General features: G+C 43.3%; 2 protein-coding genes across 16 annotated transcripts in view; both read left to right on the top strand.

Annotated features, from left to right (window-relative positions):
• The window catches only part of ZHX1 (zinc fingers and homeoboxes 1), a 32375-nt gene extending 24323 nt beyond the window's left edge, over positions 1 to 8052 (top strand). For 8 of the 11 annotated variants that reach the window (XM_050970304.1, XM_050970300.1, XM_050970309.1 and 5 more), the window contains one exon: positions 1898 to 2756. Coding sequence is in view for 4 of the 11 variants with exons in the window: in XM_050970309.1 (XP_050826266.1) it covers positions 1898 to 1913 (16 nt within the window). In the remaining 7 variants the exon portion in view is untranslated. Of the gene's footprint in view, positions 1 to 1897; positions 2757 to 3616; positions 3681 to 4048; positions 4170 to 5377; positions 6187 to 6314; positions 6519 to 7947 lie in introns of those variants that run through there. The other 3 variants (XM_050970308.1, XM_050970307.1, XM_050970306.1) reach the window with 3 other exon arrangements.
• A 794-nt stretch (positions 8053 to 8846) lies between these two features.
• On the top strand, positions 8847 to 17852 carry C2H8orf76 (chromosome 2 C8orf76 homolog). 5 transcript variants are annotated; one of them, XM_018913632.3, is made up of 6 exons: positions 8847 to 9240; positions 9568 to 9663; positions 12071 to 12214; positions 13089 to 13540; positions 16363 to 16495; positions 17563 to 17852. In XM_018913632.3, exons 1-6 carry the CDS (start codon positions 8989 to 8991, stop codon positions 17767 to 17769), a joined length of 1284 nt encoding a protein of 427 aa, XP_018769177.3. In that variant the 5' UTR covers positions 8847 to 8988; the 3' UTR covers positions 17770 to 17852. The 5 variants fall into 5 exon arrangements, with proteins under 5 accessions (XP_018769177.3, XP_018769170.3, XP_050826268.1 ...); XM_018913625.3 differs by having other exon boundaries at positions 13023 to 13540; XM_050970311.1 differs by lacking the exon at positions 17563 to 17852 and adding an exon at positions 14552 to 14616 and having other exon boundaries at positions 13023 to 13540; positions 16363 to 16485.
• Positions 17853 to 18501: the final 649 nt, after the last annotated feature.

Here is an 18501-nt window from a genome sequence, read left to right as displayed (position 1 = left end):
AGTATTTGCTTCTGTAAATATGGTAGTACCAATTTGCCTCGGCCACCTGAGTCCAATACCTGTCTATATTCATATCTCCCAAGGAGAGAAGATAATCTTTAAGCTTCTGTAGTGTTAAATGTCCCTGCCCTAACCTGAAGGCACAAAAGTAGAGTGCAATTAAATATAGCTATTTTCTTTAATTTATTTTTTGCTTTGAAAATAATTTTGCTTTCATTCAGTAGTGATAGAGAGATGGTATCAATGACCAGAGAACAGTAGAACTTTAAGAATTGTTTATAATACCTGGAATGGTGGTGTAAATTAAAGATGGAAAGGGCTAGTAGAGGATTCAGTTCCCTACACTGTACAGTGCAGGGTTATGTCTGAATTCTCCATCCAGTTTGTGATATCCTAGGATAAGTAGATTTACCAAGAAGCATGACACAAACTTATCAGGTCTAGTTACTTGAGGTTTGCTGATGTATTAAAATTCTGTAGGAAAATATTTTGAAATAAGAATTACAACAGAAAGTGAAAAATCCCCTTGATGGCTACTAACACACAATAACTCAAATTTCTGCTTTTTTTCTCCCACTTTTAAAGAGGGATATTTTGAAGCACAGGTGGGTTATAGCCAGTATTTCCAAGTTTAGTGGTTGGAGTTTTGGGGATTTTTCTCTTTCTGTGGTGAAGAGCATCTGCACCTTTTCAGTGAACAGTTGTTGCAAAACCAACTCACACAACATTATAAAATGTAGAGGGATAACTGAGCATTCTGTAGCACTTTTCATGAATTAAGGTGGGATTTTTCTGATGCATGTCGATGTCTGCACTGGGACAAGACACTGTAGGTAGTCTGCACAGCAAGGAATGCAAACCTGCTCATCCTGCATGCCTGGAGTGGCTCAGAGGAACTGCACCCCAGCTCCACTGACTTACCCTGACTTGCAGGCAGCTGCTGACACTGCAGACATCTGACATTACAGAGAGAGATCTTCTGGCTGGATTGCAGCACTGATCTTTGTGTTGTGCTTAGCAGTGGTACTGACCTCTGCTTCCAACTTGATGCTTGTTGGGAAATGAGGCTTTTTTTTTTTTCTTCTTTTATTTAGAGCAGGTAGCACTACAGTGGTGGATAAAGTAACTGATCCTTGGTTATAATACTGTGGCATAAAAATGCTTTGGGTTTTCTCAAGTATTTTAGAGATAAGGTTATTGTGTGAACATTGGACTGTGCATAACCTAGAATGTGTTAGGACACATAATATTTGTGTCCTAGTTGATGAAAGTATTTCCTTGTGCTTATTCAATACTAGATACCTATCATGAAACTGTCCCTAAAGAATCTGCTGGAATGACAGAAGAGTCGAGTCCTCATGTATGCTATGAAATGATCAACCACAAGAGCTCTGCTGTGATTTCAGAATGTTCCCCCATCTTCCAGTTTCAGCTTACAAAAGTATTTCCAACCCTGCATAGTTGGCTATCTGCATGTATGCTTACAGTCTGTACAGAAATGCACTAAAATGAGTTGCCCTACCTGGGAAGGCTTTATATTGTACAGAAAATGTGGCACTAGGTACTGCTCTTCATGTGCACAGGAGAGTTAACAGGTGTCAGTCTTGTTTACAGAAATGATGGCGCTTTGCAATTTTCTATAATATATTGCAATATATTTAAATGTCCTGTTTGACATGTGAAATGAAATTAAGTTAATGCATTGTTATGTATTTGAAGTATAAGGAAGATGATTCACTAACGACCAGCAAGGTTTTTAGAAAGGTGTCCAGTATGTAGCTGTCTGTGTGATCTGTCTGGTGTATGTGATATTAAAGGAAGCAACAATACTGTCACTGTTTAGAATGAAGAGTTTCTTTTGAATGATGCAATAGCTTACAATGTCTTTCCTTTGTAGCTGCCCAGTGTGGTGAAGGGGAAGCAATTCTTGAAAAATTCCAAGATAACTGGTTAACTGTGAATGGGCCTAATCTTTCGTGAAACCAAGAAAATTTTTGGACACACACAGGACTTGAATACTCAAAAGGATTGGAACTTAGTGTTGTGCCAAAGTTAAACTACTGCAGTTGGCAGTTCTGCACTGTAAATAGAAGACTGATTAAAAGACAGCTTGTAAAAAAAAAATCAAATTTTAATACAGTACGTTTTTATTCTGATACATGATGGAAACATTCTGTTTTAAACCTTTTTTGAAGAGGCTTCAGTGACCACTAGATTTTGTCCTCTTATATTTTGTTTGGCCTAATATTATATGTTTTAGTAAGATGGGCTTTATTGCCTGTGTTCTTTGATATGTGATTAAGCTTATAGCTTTGAGTGACCAAACATTTTACAGAGTAAAAGTTCTTAGAAACAGTATAATGTAACTGATATTTCTGTGTCTTATTTATCAGGCTCTGCACAAACTTGGAAAGTTGTGCTGGACTTGTACAACTCGTATATGGGAACGCAGCATACTTCTGGATATTACCAACCTAAGCCTTTGTGGCTGTATGGATCTTGTCTTTGGATTTATTTTTGTTATTTTTTTGAGGCAAAGAAACGAATGGATGCTGCTGTAAAATATTTGTAATATTGCCATTATTTCTTTCTGTAGCAATTATTGCTTTTGCTTCAACAGATAAAGAAAATAAATCAGAGATAGAAAAATCCTAAAGACGCTGGTAGAAGAAAGGATCATGTGAGAACTTCTGAAAATAAACTTTGTACCAAAAATTTGAAAACAGAAATAATGGAATAAATGTCTCCTTACTGAGTGTGTGTGGTTTTAAGAGGTGGTGTGGAAATGAGGAATCGTGTCTGTATGAAAATGTCACAAACCAGACCTTCTCAAATATCATTTTCCCTGTTACTCAAAACGGAATTTCACCAATTCCTCAGATGCACTGAATTTGGAGAACTGGCTTGGCTGAGCAGCCAGTGTGAGGTCAGCTTCACGTGTGAGTCAGTACAGCTGAGCTGTTCTGCCGTGTCAGCCGCCCAGGGACATTCACGTGATTTCTCTCATTAGGGCAATGCTTTTTATTGTGGCATTTAAAATATTCAGGGTGGGAAGAGTAGGGGTGAGTAGGAATCACCTCCTTACTGAAGTCCCTGTCAGTTGGACAGGCTGCTGTACCGTGTGTCTTTTCCTGAGATGAGGAAAGAGCTGCTGTTGAGCTGTGTCCTCCCGGTAGCCCAAGGTGCCGTCACCCACAGCCGCTCCCTGCCGGAGGCAGTGCCACAGTCTCGCTTTGCTGTGATTCACCACACGTCTGTTCCAGCTGTTGAGCTGCAGCTGGAGAAACTAGAGCCTGAGATTTTCCTGCGGGACCTGGCATTGTGCTTACACATGCATCCCCAGCAAAGAAAAGGTTGTTTAAAGCGAGAGAGTCGTTCCTGTGCTGTAGCTAATGTTAGTCTGAAAAATGACATCTCCAGCTGAAGTAGTGACCTAAGCGCAGGACCAGAGAGGAGCACAAGTTGTCATCGTAGCTTGGTGTTTGGCCAAATAGTTTTACTCGTCAAAGAAAGAATGCTTTTTCAAGAATCCATCTGCTAATGAGGGAGTTAGAAGAAGCACCAGATTATGCATGCAGTCACCTTTTTCTAAAGGTTTTTTTTTTTTTGTTTACAGTGTTATCAGCAATTCAAAAATGCTGCAATTCAGTAGATACTTTCACAAGAGATCACCTGGCCTTGTGAGTTGTTTCCCCTTTCCAAGCCTCTTCTTCCCAGCATCTTTCAGCTTACATTTGTTTTCACAATACTATCAGCTACTATTTTTGCAAATTTAAAATACCAGACCACTTAGGGTACTGCCTTTTTTCCTTTGTATGCCAGAAAGTCCCCTCTATAAATTTTTCCCAGTGGACTCTGTTCCTTTGAAATACTGCTGGAGGAGGTCCCTAGTCTCAGATAGATAGTGGTTTCTAACATATTTGGTGGTTAAATTACTTGTCACACTTCAAATACTCCAAAATGAAATATTTGAATATATGTTTCTATTGCTGTTATTGGAACTACTGGCATTGTGACTAATTTCTCCCCCATGTGTGTTTCTTTACAGGTTCAGTGCTGAGCTGATCTTCATTACCTTAAGATATTCAGTAGAAGAAAGAAAAGATGGAAAAAGAGAATGAAAGTGTGTGTCACACACACTTGATTTGTGTCTTTGGGTGAAAATAAAGGTCAGTGTTGGCAGTAATTCTCCTCTTAGTGATCTTCAGTTTTCCTAAATGAGAGCCAAAGAGGAAAAGCCATAACTTCAGCAAAGCCTGTCCTAACAGGGACTAACAAGGAAGAGAGCCCACAAAATAGCCTGTAATAATGACGTGTTCTGAACCAGAGATGGTACAAGTAGTATTGCAATTGTAACTGCTCTCAGTTCTGGAGTTTCTAGCAGCTGGCCAGAGCTTCCAGATGAAGTCCAGCTGCAAGAATTTCTGTGCAATCTCTGGGCACCCACAACATGCAGAACTGGAGCCCCACAGATGCCCAGTTATGGAAGGGGTTCATCATTTTTCCTGGAGATAGCACAAAGTTTAAAACTGCATTTTTGATGTTTGTTTTACAGTTTTCTTTGCTCTAAATGCATTTCATGTGCAATTACTGGGGGAGGGGAGCAATTGTGGGCAAAGTCCATCCTGGATTTCTGCATTTGTTTGCATGTGTTCATTGAGCAGTGCTTTCCCTCTGCTGTGACTCACTTTCTTCAGGCACTGCTACTTGTATAAGGCAATAAGACATAGATGCTAAATTTAATAGCAGTTTCCACTAGTCCTCTCCAGCAGTGCAAAAGCTGTATGGGAAATGAGGCACTGCAGAATCAACAGTTTGGTTGTTTCCCATGTGGAGGCAGCATCCATATTGAAAAACAGAGCAAGGCCAGAAAAAAACTGTTGAGTTGTGAGGGTCACTGAAGGTCAGGCCTGAAGGCCTGGGTGTATTTCTTCAGTATAATGTATTTTTTTTCTTATTCTTTTGATTTGTTTCTCTTTGTTCTTGCTAGACAGCAATATTGTAGTAAGTAAGCTCATTTTATTCAGTGTGGTTACCCAAAAGGTCTTAAATGGTGTCCTAGAGGAGCTGCCACCAGTGTTGCTTGGTCCTGCCCAGTCCTGAAAACTGCAGTAGGAAAGTTTTAACCTAGACAAGTAACAAATCCACTGTGCTCTCTGTGGCCTGGTTTCATCATAAGTAGCAATTAAGCAACAAGCATAACAGTGGCCAGGGCAAGTTAATGAGTTCTCAGAAAAACTGATAAAACTGAAAAAAAAGGGTGTGAAAGGAGGCATAGGAACCTCACCATGCCCAACCTGGGACTCTGCTGGCTGTTTTTCCAGTTAGAGCAGTAGACTGGTGATACCACCCTTTGCCACGACTTTTGTATTCACAGACCACCATTGGACCATCAAGGTCTAACCTCAGTGCTTGTACTACGTGGCTGAGTGAAGCAGTTCAGACACATGACCACATCACTACTGGAAAAGTGTAAGCTTGCCTGGGAAGTTCACTGCTTTAGGATTCTTTCTAGTACTTGATCACTTTCTTCCTTCTATCTTTCCAGAAAGCTTTTTTTGCTCTTTTCTTTTCAACATCTTTCTGGTCAAACCCACGGGCGTACTCATTTTGCTCATCATTTATCCTACTAGACAGGAAATAATTGCAAAACCCATTAATAGCAGAACACATCTGTGTGCGGAGCACCCTTTTGGCAATAACAACTTTATTGGGTTTTGTGAGGCCTGAGGGGGGTGGATTATGGCCTAGTTAATATGTCCTGCCAGGGGCTTCAAAGGTTGCACTGTCTTAAGGTAGAGCAGGCAAATGAACCCTCTTTTGGGGGATGCATGTTCTCCTGTCTGTCCTAAGAACCCCTAAGAAGCTTTTGACTTTTATTAACAATGAACAGCTCACTCTCTTTGATTTCCACCATGCACCCCTCACCTCCCCACTCAATTTTTGTTGTGTCGAACTAGAACTAGAACTTACTGTCATCATTGGAAGTTATGCTAGAGTTCATCTGAGCTCATCAGAGCTTTTTTTGTTTGCAGTTCATAGTAGTGATAACCTGTCTGCCCCAAACCATAAAATGTTATTTGTATTACACTCCCAGTAGCCATGGACAATATCCCCTTATGTGACATCATACCAAGAAGATGAAAGATGGTTTCTGCTGTAAAGACCTTTTAATCTTGATAAAAGGTAAGAGACAAGGACACAGTGAGACAATGTCAGCAAATAAGGAGCTTCTCTTCTTCTCCTTTCATGAGTGTGTTTAGGGAAAAGCATATGTTATGACTATCCAACAAGAAAACTAATCTTCCCTCAAGGTATGAATATTTCACAATGTCTGGAAGAATCCACTTAATTCAGGAGCCACCCCATCCTTTGAGGAATGCTGCCTGTGGGTCTTACTTGGCCTCCACATTACAGGCAGCTCTTCTGCTTCGAGGACAGAACTACTCTCTCTTCTGCTTTTTTCCAAAGGCAGCTGCTTTCCAGTAGATTTTAATAAAGCCATGTAAGCTGCATTATTCCTGGCCAGCGTGTGTGGGTAGTGCCTACAAGATAGGGCCCTAGTTGCTGACTGAGGTTTGTTGCTTCTGCTGTGAGTGCTTGATGGTGTCTGAAGCCTTTGTGGTTTGTCTGTGCTGGCAGAAGACCAATGTGGCTAGGACCCATGTAGGCTATCACAATACAAATAGCAACATCAGTAATTAAAGAAACGCTGGAGGAGGATTCTTCTGAACTAATTTTGCCTCAGAATAGACAGGGAAATGGGGAGAAGGGCATTAGACAAACTGTCCTCCATGCTGCATTTTCTTTTCCTGGCCAGAAGATTCAGGCAGCAGGACAGTGTGGGAAAACCCTGCCTGTTGCTGGAGTTGTGTTCACAACCTGGGCTGTCTCTGGGCACCCTGACTGCAAGATGAAGCACACTGGCTTACCCAGTGTGCCCCTGCTCACCCAGGGTGAAGCTGGGTCACAGCCCCTCACCACTGGCACGCTCGTGTGAGCAGCCACAATGGCTTTGCTGATGCACAGAACTCGTCTGGAGGCAACAACTCACTGGAGCCCACTTTCATTGGTGGAGTGTTCATGTGCCGAGCTGGTGGCTGGCAGTGGAGTAAGACCTTGGCTGCCTTTAGGGAGAGATTCATCCAGAGCTTCTTTTTATCCCTGAAGCTGCCTACTCAGAGCAGCTGCAGCAGCACAGGCTCTTGCAGGGCCCCTATACCTGAGCTCCCTCAAAGCTGCCTCTTCCAGGGATGATGTTTTCTCCTCTGAGAAGCCAAGGCTAACAGCATCAAGGCAAATCATGCCATGCAAACTCGGGCAAACAGCTTTACTTAAGTACAGTGAGAATTTGTATTCTGGCAGCTACACAGATGACTTGGATCTTGGGGGAGAAATTGAGCAAACCTCCAGTGCTGACAAGGCAGAGGGATTTCTTAGAGTTGCATTTTTTCACTTCTGTAACTAATATATGAGGAGCTTTTTAAATGTCTTGAGGGGAGACAGGGGCAGGGAAGAGCCAGGGAAAGAAGAAATGAAGAAGAAAGGCAGTACTTAGCCCATGAAACCACAAGTCAGCTGCTAGGCCCCCTGAAACCACAAGTCAGCTGCTAGGCCCCCTGTGTGGCACTCAGGAATCATGGCTCTCCTATCACTGCTTTACCAGACAAAGGCATTGTCTGCATTGCAACACACAGCCTTTTGTAGACCACGTTGGTATCCTCAGAAGAAATGATGGTCAAAACCCCCAGCCCTGGAGGACTCTGCAGTCTAAGCTGGCAGCCAACCAGCTGCTGTGGATTTGCCACTGGGAATGCCTGGCTTTTTGTATTTTCCTTTGAGCTATGGTCACATTTCACTTTGATCACTCATGTTCCTTTTTTTGGATCTTCTTCTTTTTGATTTGTGCTTATTTGTCTTTCTGGATTTTTGTGCCTCGTTCATCAGACCCGTGTGTTGCAGCATGACCTGCAGTCCTGGAGCAGGGGGAAAGGGAACGTGTGTCCAGTGTATGTGAGGAGCACTACAGGTGCTGAAACTGTTCAGACACTTGTGCCAGCCTCCACAGTCCAACCCCCATGCGCTTTGCCTGCCTCTGCAGGCAGGAGGAAGCCAGATGGTTTTGATGTGCAAATACAAGTGACTGTCCTCACCTACCTTGATACTTTTAACAAAGACTGAAGCATGTCAAGTAAACTCCTGATTCTCTCAAGACTAAATTGCTGAACAGTTTCCTCTGTGCTGGAGGGCTTTGCCAAACTGCAAGTTTACAAGCAAAAGAAACATCAATTTGCTTTTATTTTTCTGATCAAATCCAACTATCAAAGTTGAGTTTCTACCCTGACATTTATGCCAGGTCATTCCACATCCAGTCCCAGCTCTGCTGGTATGGAAGAGTATTTTAAGAACATAAAAAGAAAAAAACCCTAATAAAAGCAAACCACATATTTTACATGTCTTCTTGAAGGAAACCTTTAAAATCATCTATACAAGCACTGCTTTGGCCTCAAGAGGTGTTTTGGTATAGACAAATTCATTAGTCCATTTTGCAGGCTAAGGAAGCACTTTTCAGTTCACCTTCTTCAAACCTAAGTGGTGATTAGATGGGACAAAATGGACCTTCCTGGATGGACCGACTGGATAGAGGAAGCAGCCCAGCCCAGCAGTACCCCTAGAACAGCACACTGTGCACAGCGGTACCACGGGCAGGGCAGGCAGCCGGGGCAGTAGAGCGTTCAGCCGGTATCTGAGTCTTTGCATCCTGAGGGAGGTCTGGGATCGGTGCTCGCTTTGCTGTGTCCCCGTTTCCCATGGCACAGTGTAGGATCTTCTGGGAAAGCCTGTCGTGGAAAGCCTGAAATGTCACAGAATCACAGAATTTTTAGGGTTGGAAAGAACCTCTGGAGATCATCTAGTCCAACCCCCTGCCAAGGCAGGGTCACCTAGAGCAGGTTCACATATTCTGCTTTGAGACAGAAGTGAAACTAAATGGGAAAGTTACCAAAGCACATTCCCACTCACTCTATGCACAACCACCAGGACGAGATGCTGACAGAATACCGCCACAATTACGCGGTTGATTTACCAAGGCGCGGGACTGCGGTTGAGCTCGTTGCTGGAAGCACTTCCCTTTCGGCGAGCGGTGACCGAGCTCCTCCCCCTAAGCCGAGCGGGGCCGGCGGGAGCGGCCGCGGTGGCGGCGATGGAGCCGGCGCTGGGCTCGGAGTTCGAGGATTCCCTGTTCGCGCCGAGCCGGGAGCGGCGGGAGGGCGGCGGGGACGGGGCTGCGTGCGGGGCCAGGCACTGCGAGCCCCGCGTGAGGAGTCGGGGCGGCGGGAGGGCGTGAGGGCGGGCCGTGACGGCTCTGTGTGTGTGCTCTGTGTGTGCTCGTGTGCTCGGAGTGGTTCCATGGCCCGTGACGGCTCTGTGTGTGTGCTCGGAGTGGTTCCATGGCCCGTGACGGCTCGTGTGCTCGGAGTGGTTCCATGGCCCGTGACGGCTCTGTGTGTGCCCGCAGTAGTTCCACAGCCCCTGATGGCTCTGTGTGTGCTCTGTTTGTGCCCGCAGTGGTTCCACAGCGCGGCTGACGCCGGGGAAGGCGCCGCCGCAATCACGAGCAGCAAGTTCCGGGCGGACTGGGCGTTCCGGCAGCGGGACTTCGAGGTATTTCCAGGGCGTTCGTAGTGGCCGGGGAAGTTGGGGGACACAGAGGGGGGCGGTCCTGCAGTCCCCCATGTGCAGTGCCAGGATGAACGTACATTATGCACCGCGGCCTGCGGGTCTGGCGGCCGTGCCGTGGTTAATCCCGCTCCAGGTTCGTGCTGAACGGGCAGGGCCGGGCCGCGGAGCGGATCTGCGTTCTGCCACGACCCATCCGGGAGTCAGCCTGCAGCGAACCGGGCAGGAGCGCGGCGCTGCCCCGGAACTGATCCCAGGCAGGCGGGCGCACCGCAGCAGCTCCGCCGGAGCAGAGCGGTGTCTGAGGCCGTGCTCGAAGTCAGGCGTGTGGCTGTCTGGGCGCCGGCGATAACGCCGTGTCCCGTGAAGTCTGTCAGATCGCTGGCACCGCGTGGCTTACCTTTCTCAGAGCTCCCCCCGCTGTCAGAGCAAAGCTGCCGTGGCCCTCAGGCTGCCGTCGGTCGCGGAGCTGCCTCTGCTTGTCTTGTGCCAGGTCCGTGCAGCCGCCGCTCGCCCCGGAGGGCCGGCTGTAGCTCTGCCCGTTCTGTTCCTTGCCCGCTCGCCCCGGAGGGCCGGCTGTAGCTCTGCCCGTTCTGTTCCTTGCCCGCTCGCCCCGGAGGGCCGGCTGTAGCTCTGCCCGTTCTGTTCCTTTGCCCCGCATTGGTCCCAGACCTCTCCTCTCAGTACCTCCTGAGCCGCCTTCCTCACCAGCGGTGCTCTCCTGCCTTCTGCAGTCCTAGTTGCAGGATCTAGTCTTTCATTACCTTGTTTCCTAGTTGAAATCAGCATCTCCAGGCCTTGTTTCAGGTGGTGTTTCTTCTTCCAGCCTGTGGTTTGCATTACAGGCTCCCTGATTTCAAAGCCGTCCAGCTGACTTCTAACTGTACTCCTTTCACCTCACCCATTGGATTGGATCTTTTTGTACCTCAGTTGGCACTGATCCTAATGTTATTTCAGCACTACTGCAGCCCTGTAGATATACCTGACAGATATTTTCTAGTCTCAGCTGAGATGCCCTAAAGGGATTCATAAAAGGGTGCTGATAGCAGAGCTGCCTCAGGCTGTGGTCAGATGTAGCTGCTAAACAGAGCAGACCATTGCTTCCTAACTCTTTTCTGTTGCAGTGATTCATGTTAGAAATATTTTCAGTTTTATTGCTAACCTAGATCACTGGTGGAACAAGAACCAGAGCTTGGCTGCACATAAAATTACTGATTTGTAAGCATTGATCTTAGAAAGGGGGCTGGAAATATGAAAATTGGGATAGTAATCGCTTCTCCTTATCATCTGTTTTTTAGACAGGATAGGCCACTTGATAGGAAATGTCAAGGACAGCAGTGATCTAAGCTGTGCCAGTTTTTAGGATATAGGTGATTGTAAAATCTGCTTGGGATTCATAATGCCTGAACCTTACCAGGTCATATCCCTTTGTCACATAACAAGGCAAACAGGGCTGTCTTCTGCCCTGTGATCCATTTTCATCAGTGGCTGCTGCATGCACTGGGCAGAGGGGAGCTGCCTCTTTTGCTTAAGAATGAATGTGAGCTCAGCATCAGGAAAGAAAAATATTTCAGCCATTTTGCTAGGAAGTATTTAGGGTATTTAGAAGCTTTTTCTGTTAGAACCATTAAAGTTTGCAAGGAATAATTAAATACTCATTTTGAGAGATGGGAGAATGAGCACTGCTCTTTAGTCATCTCACTAAGCACTTACACAAAGGGAGAGAAATCAAGATTCCAGACTTAGCTTCACTGAATACTTAATTTAATGTATTTAAATGTTAATTGGAGTCCTGGTGAGTGCCCTGAGCATTGAGCTGCAGAAGTATTGCTCATTCTTGCCTTTTCCTTAGCCCAATTAATATTTATTTCAAGTACATTAAAACCAGCCTACAGGAACAATGGAGAATCACCTTCATTGTGGCAGTCTCTGACTTACTGATTATTTGAGGTGAGGTACTTGCAGGTTTAAACCTTTCCCATGGAGAATGTCACGGTTTTGAAAGAAGGTCCCACAGATTTAGGATGAGCACTCAGGTCACTGAGCTGGGGGAAAAGATGCCTTGTGTCAGTTATTGACCAGGGCAGTAGATGATCTCTTCTGGCTCAGGCGTGGTGGGAGAGAGGTGGGCAGCTGTGTGGTGAATCCTGCTTGGGCTTAAGCACGAGTTAGGATTGAGGCTGCTCATCACCATCCAGGCTTGGCTGTGTAGTACTGGGGCCTTGTCTCTTGCTCACACAGGTGGTAGCTGAGTCTGGAGAAATGCAAATGTGGACTTCAGGTTCTGAGTTCCCTTTGTGACTGTAGTCCTAAAGAAAATGTGCTGTCAGGCTTGCTTTTAAATGCAAATCTCTCCCTGTTTTGTTGGCTTTTCTTCCTGTCACACTCCTAGAAAGCCCTGTGTGAATACTCAGACTGCCTGCTACTCTTACCTGCCAGCAACATTGCAATGAGGCGTGATGTCCAGGAGGGCCAGGCTCGGTGTTTATCTCACCTGGGAAGGCACAAGGAGGCTCTGGATATTGCAGAAAAAATGGTAAATAGTGCAGTCTTTCTTTTAGGCTTTGAACATGAAAACATTGCCAGTAGTTCTTTTACACGGACCGTTTTCTGGAAAAATAATTTTCATGTGTATAATCCTTCAGGATGTTCAGTGCTCAGAGTATTTGGTAAACAGAGGGTAACTGTCACTGCAGATATAATCACTCTTTAGAAACTGGAACACCCTGTACCACAATGAGCTCCCTGTGCAGGGAAACTAGTAGTCCTGGAAGGGACTAAATATCATGCTCTGCCAGGCAGAATTAATGCAATGTAATAGGAATTATAAAAAAGGGAATAAATGAGTGCTTAAGTCTTTCCACTATACAAGTGACAGTTCAAATTCCCTTTTATTTCCATATACTTGCTGCCAAACTGCCACCAAGAAAAGTATCTAACCACAAATTGAGGTTTTCTCATAAAGGAAAAAGTCCAGAGAAAAGTCCAAAGACTTCAGAGGCTCTGAAGTCTTCTAGAATATTATTGATGATTTTTATTTTATATAAAAGGTATTTGTGCTGCAAAGAAAGGCAGATGTAGAACACTCTGAAGGCACATAAATGACAGCATTTAGGACCTTGTTGCCTCTCAGACTGGGACAAGGCACCTAGAGGGAATGCTGTCAGCTTGATGGTGCAAGATCTGTATCCCATTGTATCATTTTAAATTAAAAGCACCATTTTGTACAGCTTAAAAATTACCTTGTGATATTTGTATGTCATTATATAGGGAGACATTTTCTTAGGTTCTGAAGCATAATTCTGTTCTACTCCTGTTTTTAATCTATTATCTTTTGTTTCTAGAGAAACAGCGCCACTAACACAGATCACTTAACGACGGTTCTCAACCTGCAGTTTTCTATTTACCAGGGGCTGGAAAATGTAGAAAAAAAGATGATGTGTCTGCAGCAACTGATCTGCTTACATCCTTTCAATCCCTGGTTCTGGAAGTTACTTGCTGAAGCTTATATGAGTCTTCTGCAGAATTTGTCTCCATTGGTCATTCCAAAAGCAAATCTAAATCAGTCTGAAGAGATTTGTGTAAGTGATAGCAGTCTGAAAACATCGACTGGCAGAGAGATTAATCAGCAGCCTCACACATCAGAGGGCCAGAAGGAAGGCCCTTGGTTCAGCCTCACTGCAGAAACAAAGGGGGAGAATGCAGTGACTTGTCCCAGCAGCCAAGTAATGAAAGAATTCCCCTGCACTTCAGGAGAACTAGAACGGATGGACAAAGAGAAATGTGCAGACTCCAAGGCCTGGAAGAAGAGCATGTTAAAGAAAGTTGGGATAAAAGCATGTGCCTCGTTTACTAGAGCAAGGTAACTTGATGTATTCTTAGAATAATGTTCTCTCAGTCAAAAACAATGTAAAGCATTTTTCCCCAGTTTTTTCAGTTTGCATGTTTAATTTAAGTGTTTGTTTCAGAGCTGGCAACACTAACTTAGAAGCACCCTACTGTTGCTTCAGATCTAAAAAGCAAAATCTACTTAGTGTGGTGGCTGTGGAGAGTCTGAATCTGAGTGGAAAGAGTAAACCAGTGTCATGCACAGCTGACAAGTAAAGAGTTTTTTAATGAGCTTATAAATCTTTTCAAGTAATTATATACAAAAGGGTCTGTTCTTCAACAAATGCTCCTGCTAGACCATTGCTGTTCCCTGGTCTGGTATTAAAGATGCAGAAGTGCCCAAAGGGAAGGCATAGCCAGTCTTCCTTCTGTGAGTGCCACCTGTCTTATTTGCTTGAAGCCTCATGCTTGAGTGAAAATGTATTTTATAATGATACCCCAATCTGCATAATGGATGAGGCTGGAAAATGAACTCTGTGACAACTGATTGACAGGGCTGCATTAAAATGTTCTTTCCTTTTCTCTTCCCTCTTCCTAAAACTCTTGTGTGCAGCAAAAATCCCCAAAACATAATCTTTCAAAGAGATAATTAGGAACTGGTTTTGTTAAAATAATCTTGGATGTTTTTTCCCCCTCTTGCCTCACAGTAATGTATCAGTCATTGAATGTTTTTAAAGGCATCTTATGAATGTCCAGAAATGTTTACAGAGAACACTTTATTACTGCCCTGCTGAGGCAAGATTTAAGAAATGAAAAAAGTCCAAATAGCAGCTTTTAACTAGACTAAGAAATGAAGACTTTAATTGCTGCTTGGAAGAAGTTCATTGATTTAGTACTGATATTGAATATTGTAGGTACATTTATATTAATAATTTGTGTTGCTTGTTTCAGTGTGTATAGTTCAGAATGAGATAGTTATAAATAGTGGCATTTCCTTGCTTGGCTGCACAGTTTCACAGAGTGTTACTGTGGTTTATATTTGCAGATACACTTGTCCAGGATAAGCTTCTCCCCTGCCCAAGGCTTATGCAGGTTGTCTAATATTTTCAGGTCTGTTGGATTTTAAGTGGGATCTAGATGTTGTATAAATATATGTACAGGATAAATTGCACCTGGAAAAGGGATGTTAGCACTGATTTTTGTAGGAAATAAGGTTCTCTGTTGATGCATCATTAATAATTGACTCTCAAAGTTTTGAAAAAAAAAAAAAGGAGTATTTTTTTGTTTCATTTTCTTTGAAACTTCTTTTTTTTAATACTATCTTGATAATTTCCATTTTTGCTTGGAACCAACACACCATCTGAAAATTCAGTGAGGTTTTAACTGAGAAAATCAGATTTGTAAATTTTGATGTTAAAAGTGTTCAAATGAAAGTTTTCATCTTAGATCTTGAATCTTTTCCTTAAAAATGCACACCATTATTATAACACCAGCTTCACTTAACTTCAGTAAATGGGATAAAGAAGTTTGTTGTTTTTCTTTTTTGCATAAAGCTTGAATTAAACACATTTTCAGCAACAACACTGCTAAGTTCTAATGGTCCCTTGGTTAAATATTGTAGAATGATAGAATTCCAGGTTGGAAGGGATGTCAAGGGTCATCCTTTCTTGGCAAAAGCATGATCTAGGCAGGATGGCCCAGCACCCAGTCTAGCTGAATCTTAAAAATGTTCAACACTGGGAAATCCACAACTTTCTTGAGATTATTCCAGTGACTGATCTCATTGTAAAATACTTTCCTCTTGTGTCCAGTTGGAATCTGCCCAGAATTAACATTTTACCTACTGTCCTTTCTCTTTTCCATGTGGTTCCCTGTATAAAGGGAGTCTCCATCTTTTTTGTAGCTGCCCTTTAAATACTGAAACATGGTGAGGAGGTCTTCCCTAAGCCTTCTTTTCTCGTCTGGCCAAACCCAGTTTTCTCAGCCTGTTCCCAAATGGCAGGCTTCCCAGGCCTTTGGTCACCTTTGTGGCCCTTCTAGAGACCCTCATAAATTCTCTAAAACTGATATTTATCTCTGCAATAATGCTTGTTGTGAATTTCAGTGAGTTCATAGGAGGTAGTGCAATATGTCTCTAAGTTCCTAGAAGTGTAAAATAAGCATAATACCTTTAATTTGACAGTGGATTTGAGACAAATGCAGAGATACCTGGATATTTCCTCTGCTGACCTGTTTTGCAGTCCTTGTATGAGGAGGACTCTGGAACTGCCACTGTTCTTGCTGGTCAGCAGTTGGTGACAGGACCCTGTGTGACATAGATCCCTGCTGTGGGCAGAGTGTAACCTTCAGCAGGTCATGGTGGGCGTGGACTTCTGGGGCGCTGCCTGGAACATAAAACTGGTGAATGCTTTTAGAAAATAATCCAGATTGGCCTCGGTGGGAGGGTGTTTGATATTTGTCCAAACCCTCACATTTGTAGCTTTTCAGGTTCCATAGGCACAAATGTGTTGCTGTCTTGTTAGGCCATAGTAAGGACATGATGACTCACAGGTCCCAGGCTCACTTTTGAATGGTGTGATGAATACATGAGAACAGAAATGTTTGCACAGAGCAACTAGAGCTATTGGCACATTGCTTTTCAGCAATACTTCTCAGTAGTTCTATAGCACAGATATACAATATCCATGGTAGATTGATACACATATATTGACTTCTTTGCAGTAGGCAAAAGTCAGAAAGAAGACCTGTTTTAAAGTATTAAATTAATTAAAGTATTAACCATTTTGGTTGTTTTTAGGTCTGCTGACTTACTCTTTTTCCAGCTGTGCCAATTTTTAACTGTCTTTCTCATTGCAGGCTTTTACTTCAGCTTACCCAGTCACAACAGTTGTCCTTTGTGCTAGAGAATAACAGAAAATGTCAGAAAGAAATTGATGACAAAGTGGCTCTACTTGGTTTCGATGAAAACTCCTTGCTGTTGATGACCAAAGTAAGAGGATATTTCATTGTGTGCAGGGTCTGAGTTCTCTGTATGGACTGGTTGTGCTCAAAGCATGACACTCCCCTGAGCTCATGAAGTGTGCCAGGAAGCACAGGATTTAGCTGGGGCAGCTGCTGGCAGGGTGTTACCTGGAACTGACAGAGGTGCCTGTGCAGCCCTGGCCTGCGTCACACAGGTGATCTCTGATCTGCTGAGATTCTCCCTTCAGGAATGTGCAGCATTGTTCAGTTTCTCACTGGACTTGTATTTGCAGATGCATGAGCACTGTGCATTTCCTGGGAGTTACATTTTATCTCAGGAGTTTTAGATGCCCCAAAGTGAATCACTAGTTTGAAATGGAAGTGCACATTACTTTGATGGCCACAGCAGTATTAAACACTTGCATAAAAAGTACTAAGTATTTCCAGAAAAAGCCAGAGACTTCCTTTGCATTTCTTTGTTTAATGTACTAGTTTTAGAAAAATAACAGAGGAGAGCAATATTGCATTTAATCTCCTCACAGAGATTTAACATTTTTAGTGCTATTTAAAGAGGTTCTGACTTTTATCGTAAGGATCAAAATAAAGCCAGCTAGATTCTTTCTAACTTTGCTGTCAGCATTACAGCTTTAAGCTAGTGACAGCCAAGCCACTGCTGGGCTGCAGGCAGTCAGAGGGATGGCATCCATCAGAGGGCAGTAGCACACAGGCTAGCTCAAGGTTGGGAAAGGCTGGAAAAAGAAACTTCTCTCCTTGCTCGGACACGCCTCAGGAGCAGTTCGGTGTTGATGCTGATGCAAGGTTGAGATTTCTGCTGCTGTTCAGAGTGAAACCCCCCTGTGCAAGTGCAGCCTGAAGCTGGAGGGGTTGTGCAGCGCTGAGCTTTGGTCTCAGCTCTCCCTGAACACAGAATGCCAAGGCAGGCAACTTCATCATGGCTTGGAAACTTCTCCAGGATGGTGTGTGGTTCATGTGACAAGGGCTTTGCCTGTAAAGATCTGTTATTAATGCCGTGTTTGATGGGTTTTTCTCTGCAAGTTATTTTCTTGATTCCCTTCTTTCTTACTCTTTTTGCAGGCCATGGGGCAGGATCTTACACCAGAAAAACTAAAAGAGGAGTTTCAGTGTGAGGTAAAATGCATAGGCCCTTCAGCACTGTCATCGCTGGTAACTGCTTCAGTCATGGAATTTGAAATCAAATGGTTTGGTAATCTTCAAGATGATTTATGTCACTTTGATGGGCAATTCTATTCAGACATTTATCTCCCACCTTCAGTAACATAGACATTTTGTTGTATTTATTCTTGTATTTCCAAATTATTATGGCATGATGCATGCAATAAAGTTCACTTTACATTTTTTAAGAATTGTTATTGTATTTCTTTTAAGAGTAGATATAAATCTCCGTATTTAAACTCTTAACCTTGCATCCTTTTCTTTGTTTACTGATTTGTATGTATTTAAAATTACAAGGAACACAGTGTAAAATCAAGCTTTCAGCTTTCAGAGGTAGCTTTCCATCATAACCCTCACCAATTTGTGCTTGAAGTGTGTGTGATTGTTTGGATGCCTGCAGTGCTGGTGGGATGGAAACTTCCTTTCTGATGTCCAATTTGAAAGTTTCTTGGTATCAAATTTGATGTTGTTGCATTTAGAGCCATTAGCCATTTTCTTAAGTAACTATTTTAATATTTCTTGATTAACATTATAGTGATTTCCTGTTCAGAGATACCTAGAAATCTCAAATATATTTATGCTGAGAAATTGTCAATAACTTCCTTTCAGAAGGAAATCTAAGTCATAAATGTTTAACTTAAAACTAGGAGATTTCTCCTTTTGAAGCCAAGTGTTTGTTGCAGGCATCGAACAAGCCATAGTCTTTTGTTCAGTGTGCTTAGACGAAAAGGAGAAAAACTGACAAGGTTGTTTATATGTACTGAAGAGTGTTTAGTCAGATCATATCCTTTGTAAAAGCCTGCAAGGAAGATCTTTGCTGTGAAAACTGGCAGTGTTGTT

This window comes from Serinus canaria, chromosome 2 (assembly GCF_022539315.1).
Source record: "Serinus canaria isolate serCan28SL12 chromosome 2, serCan2020, whole genome shotgun sequence".
NCBI classification, from domain to species: Eukaryota; Metazoa; Chordata; class Aves; order Passeriformes; family Fringillidae; genus Serinus; species Serinus canaria.
This window is presented reverse-complemented; position numbering and strand designations above follow the sequence as displayed.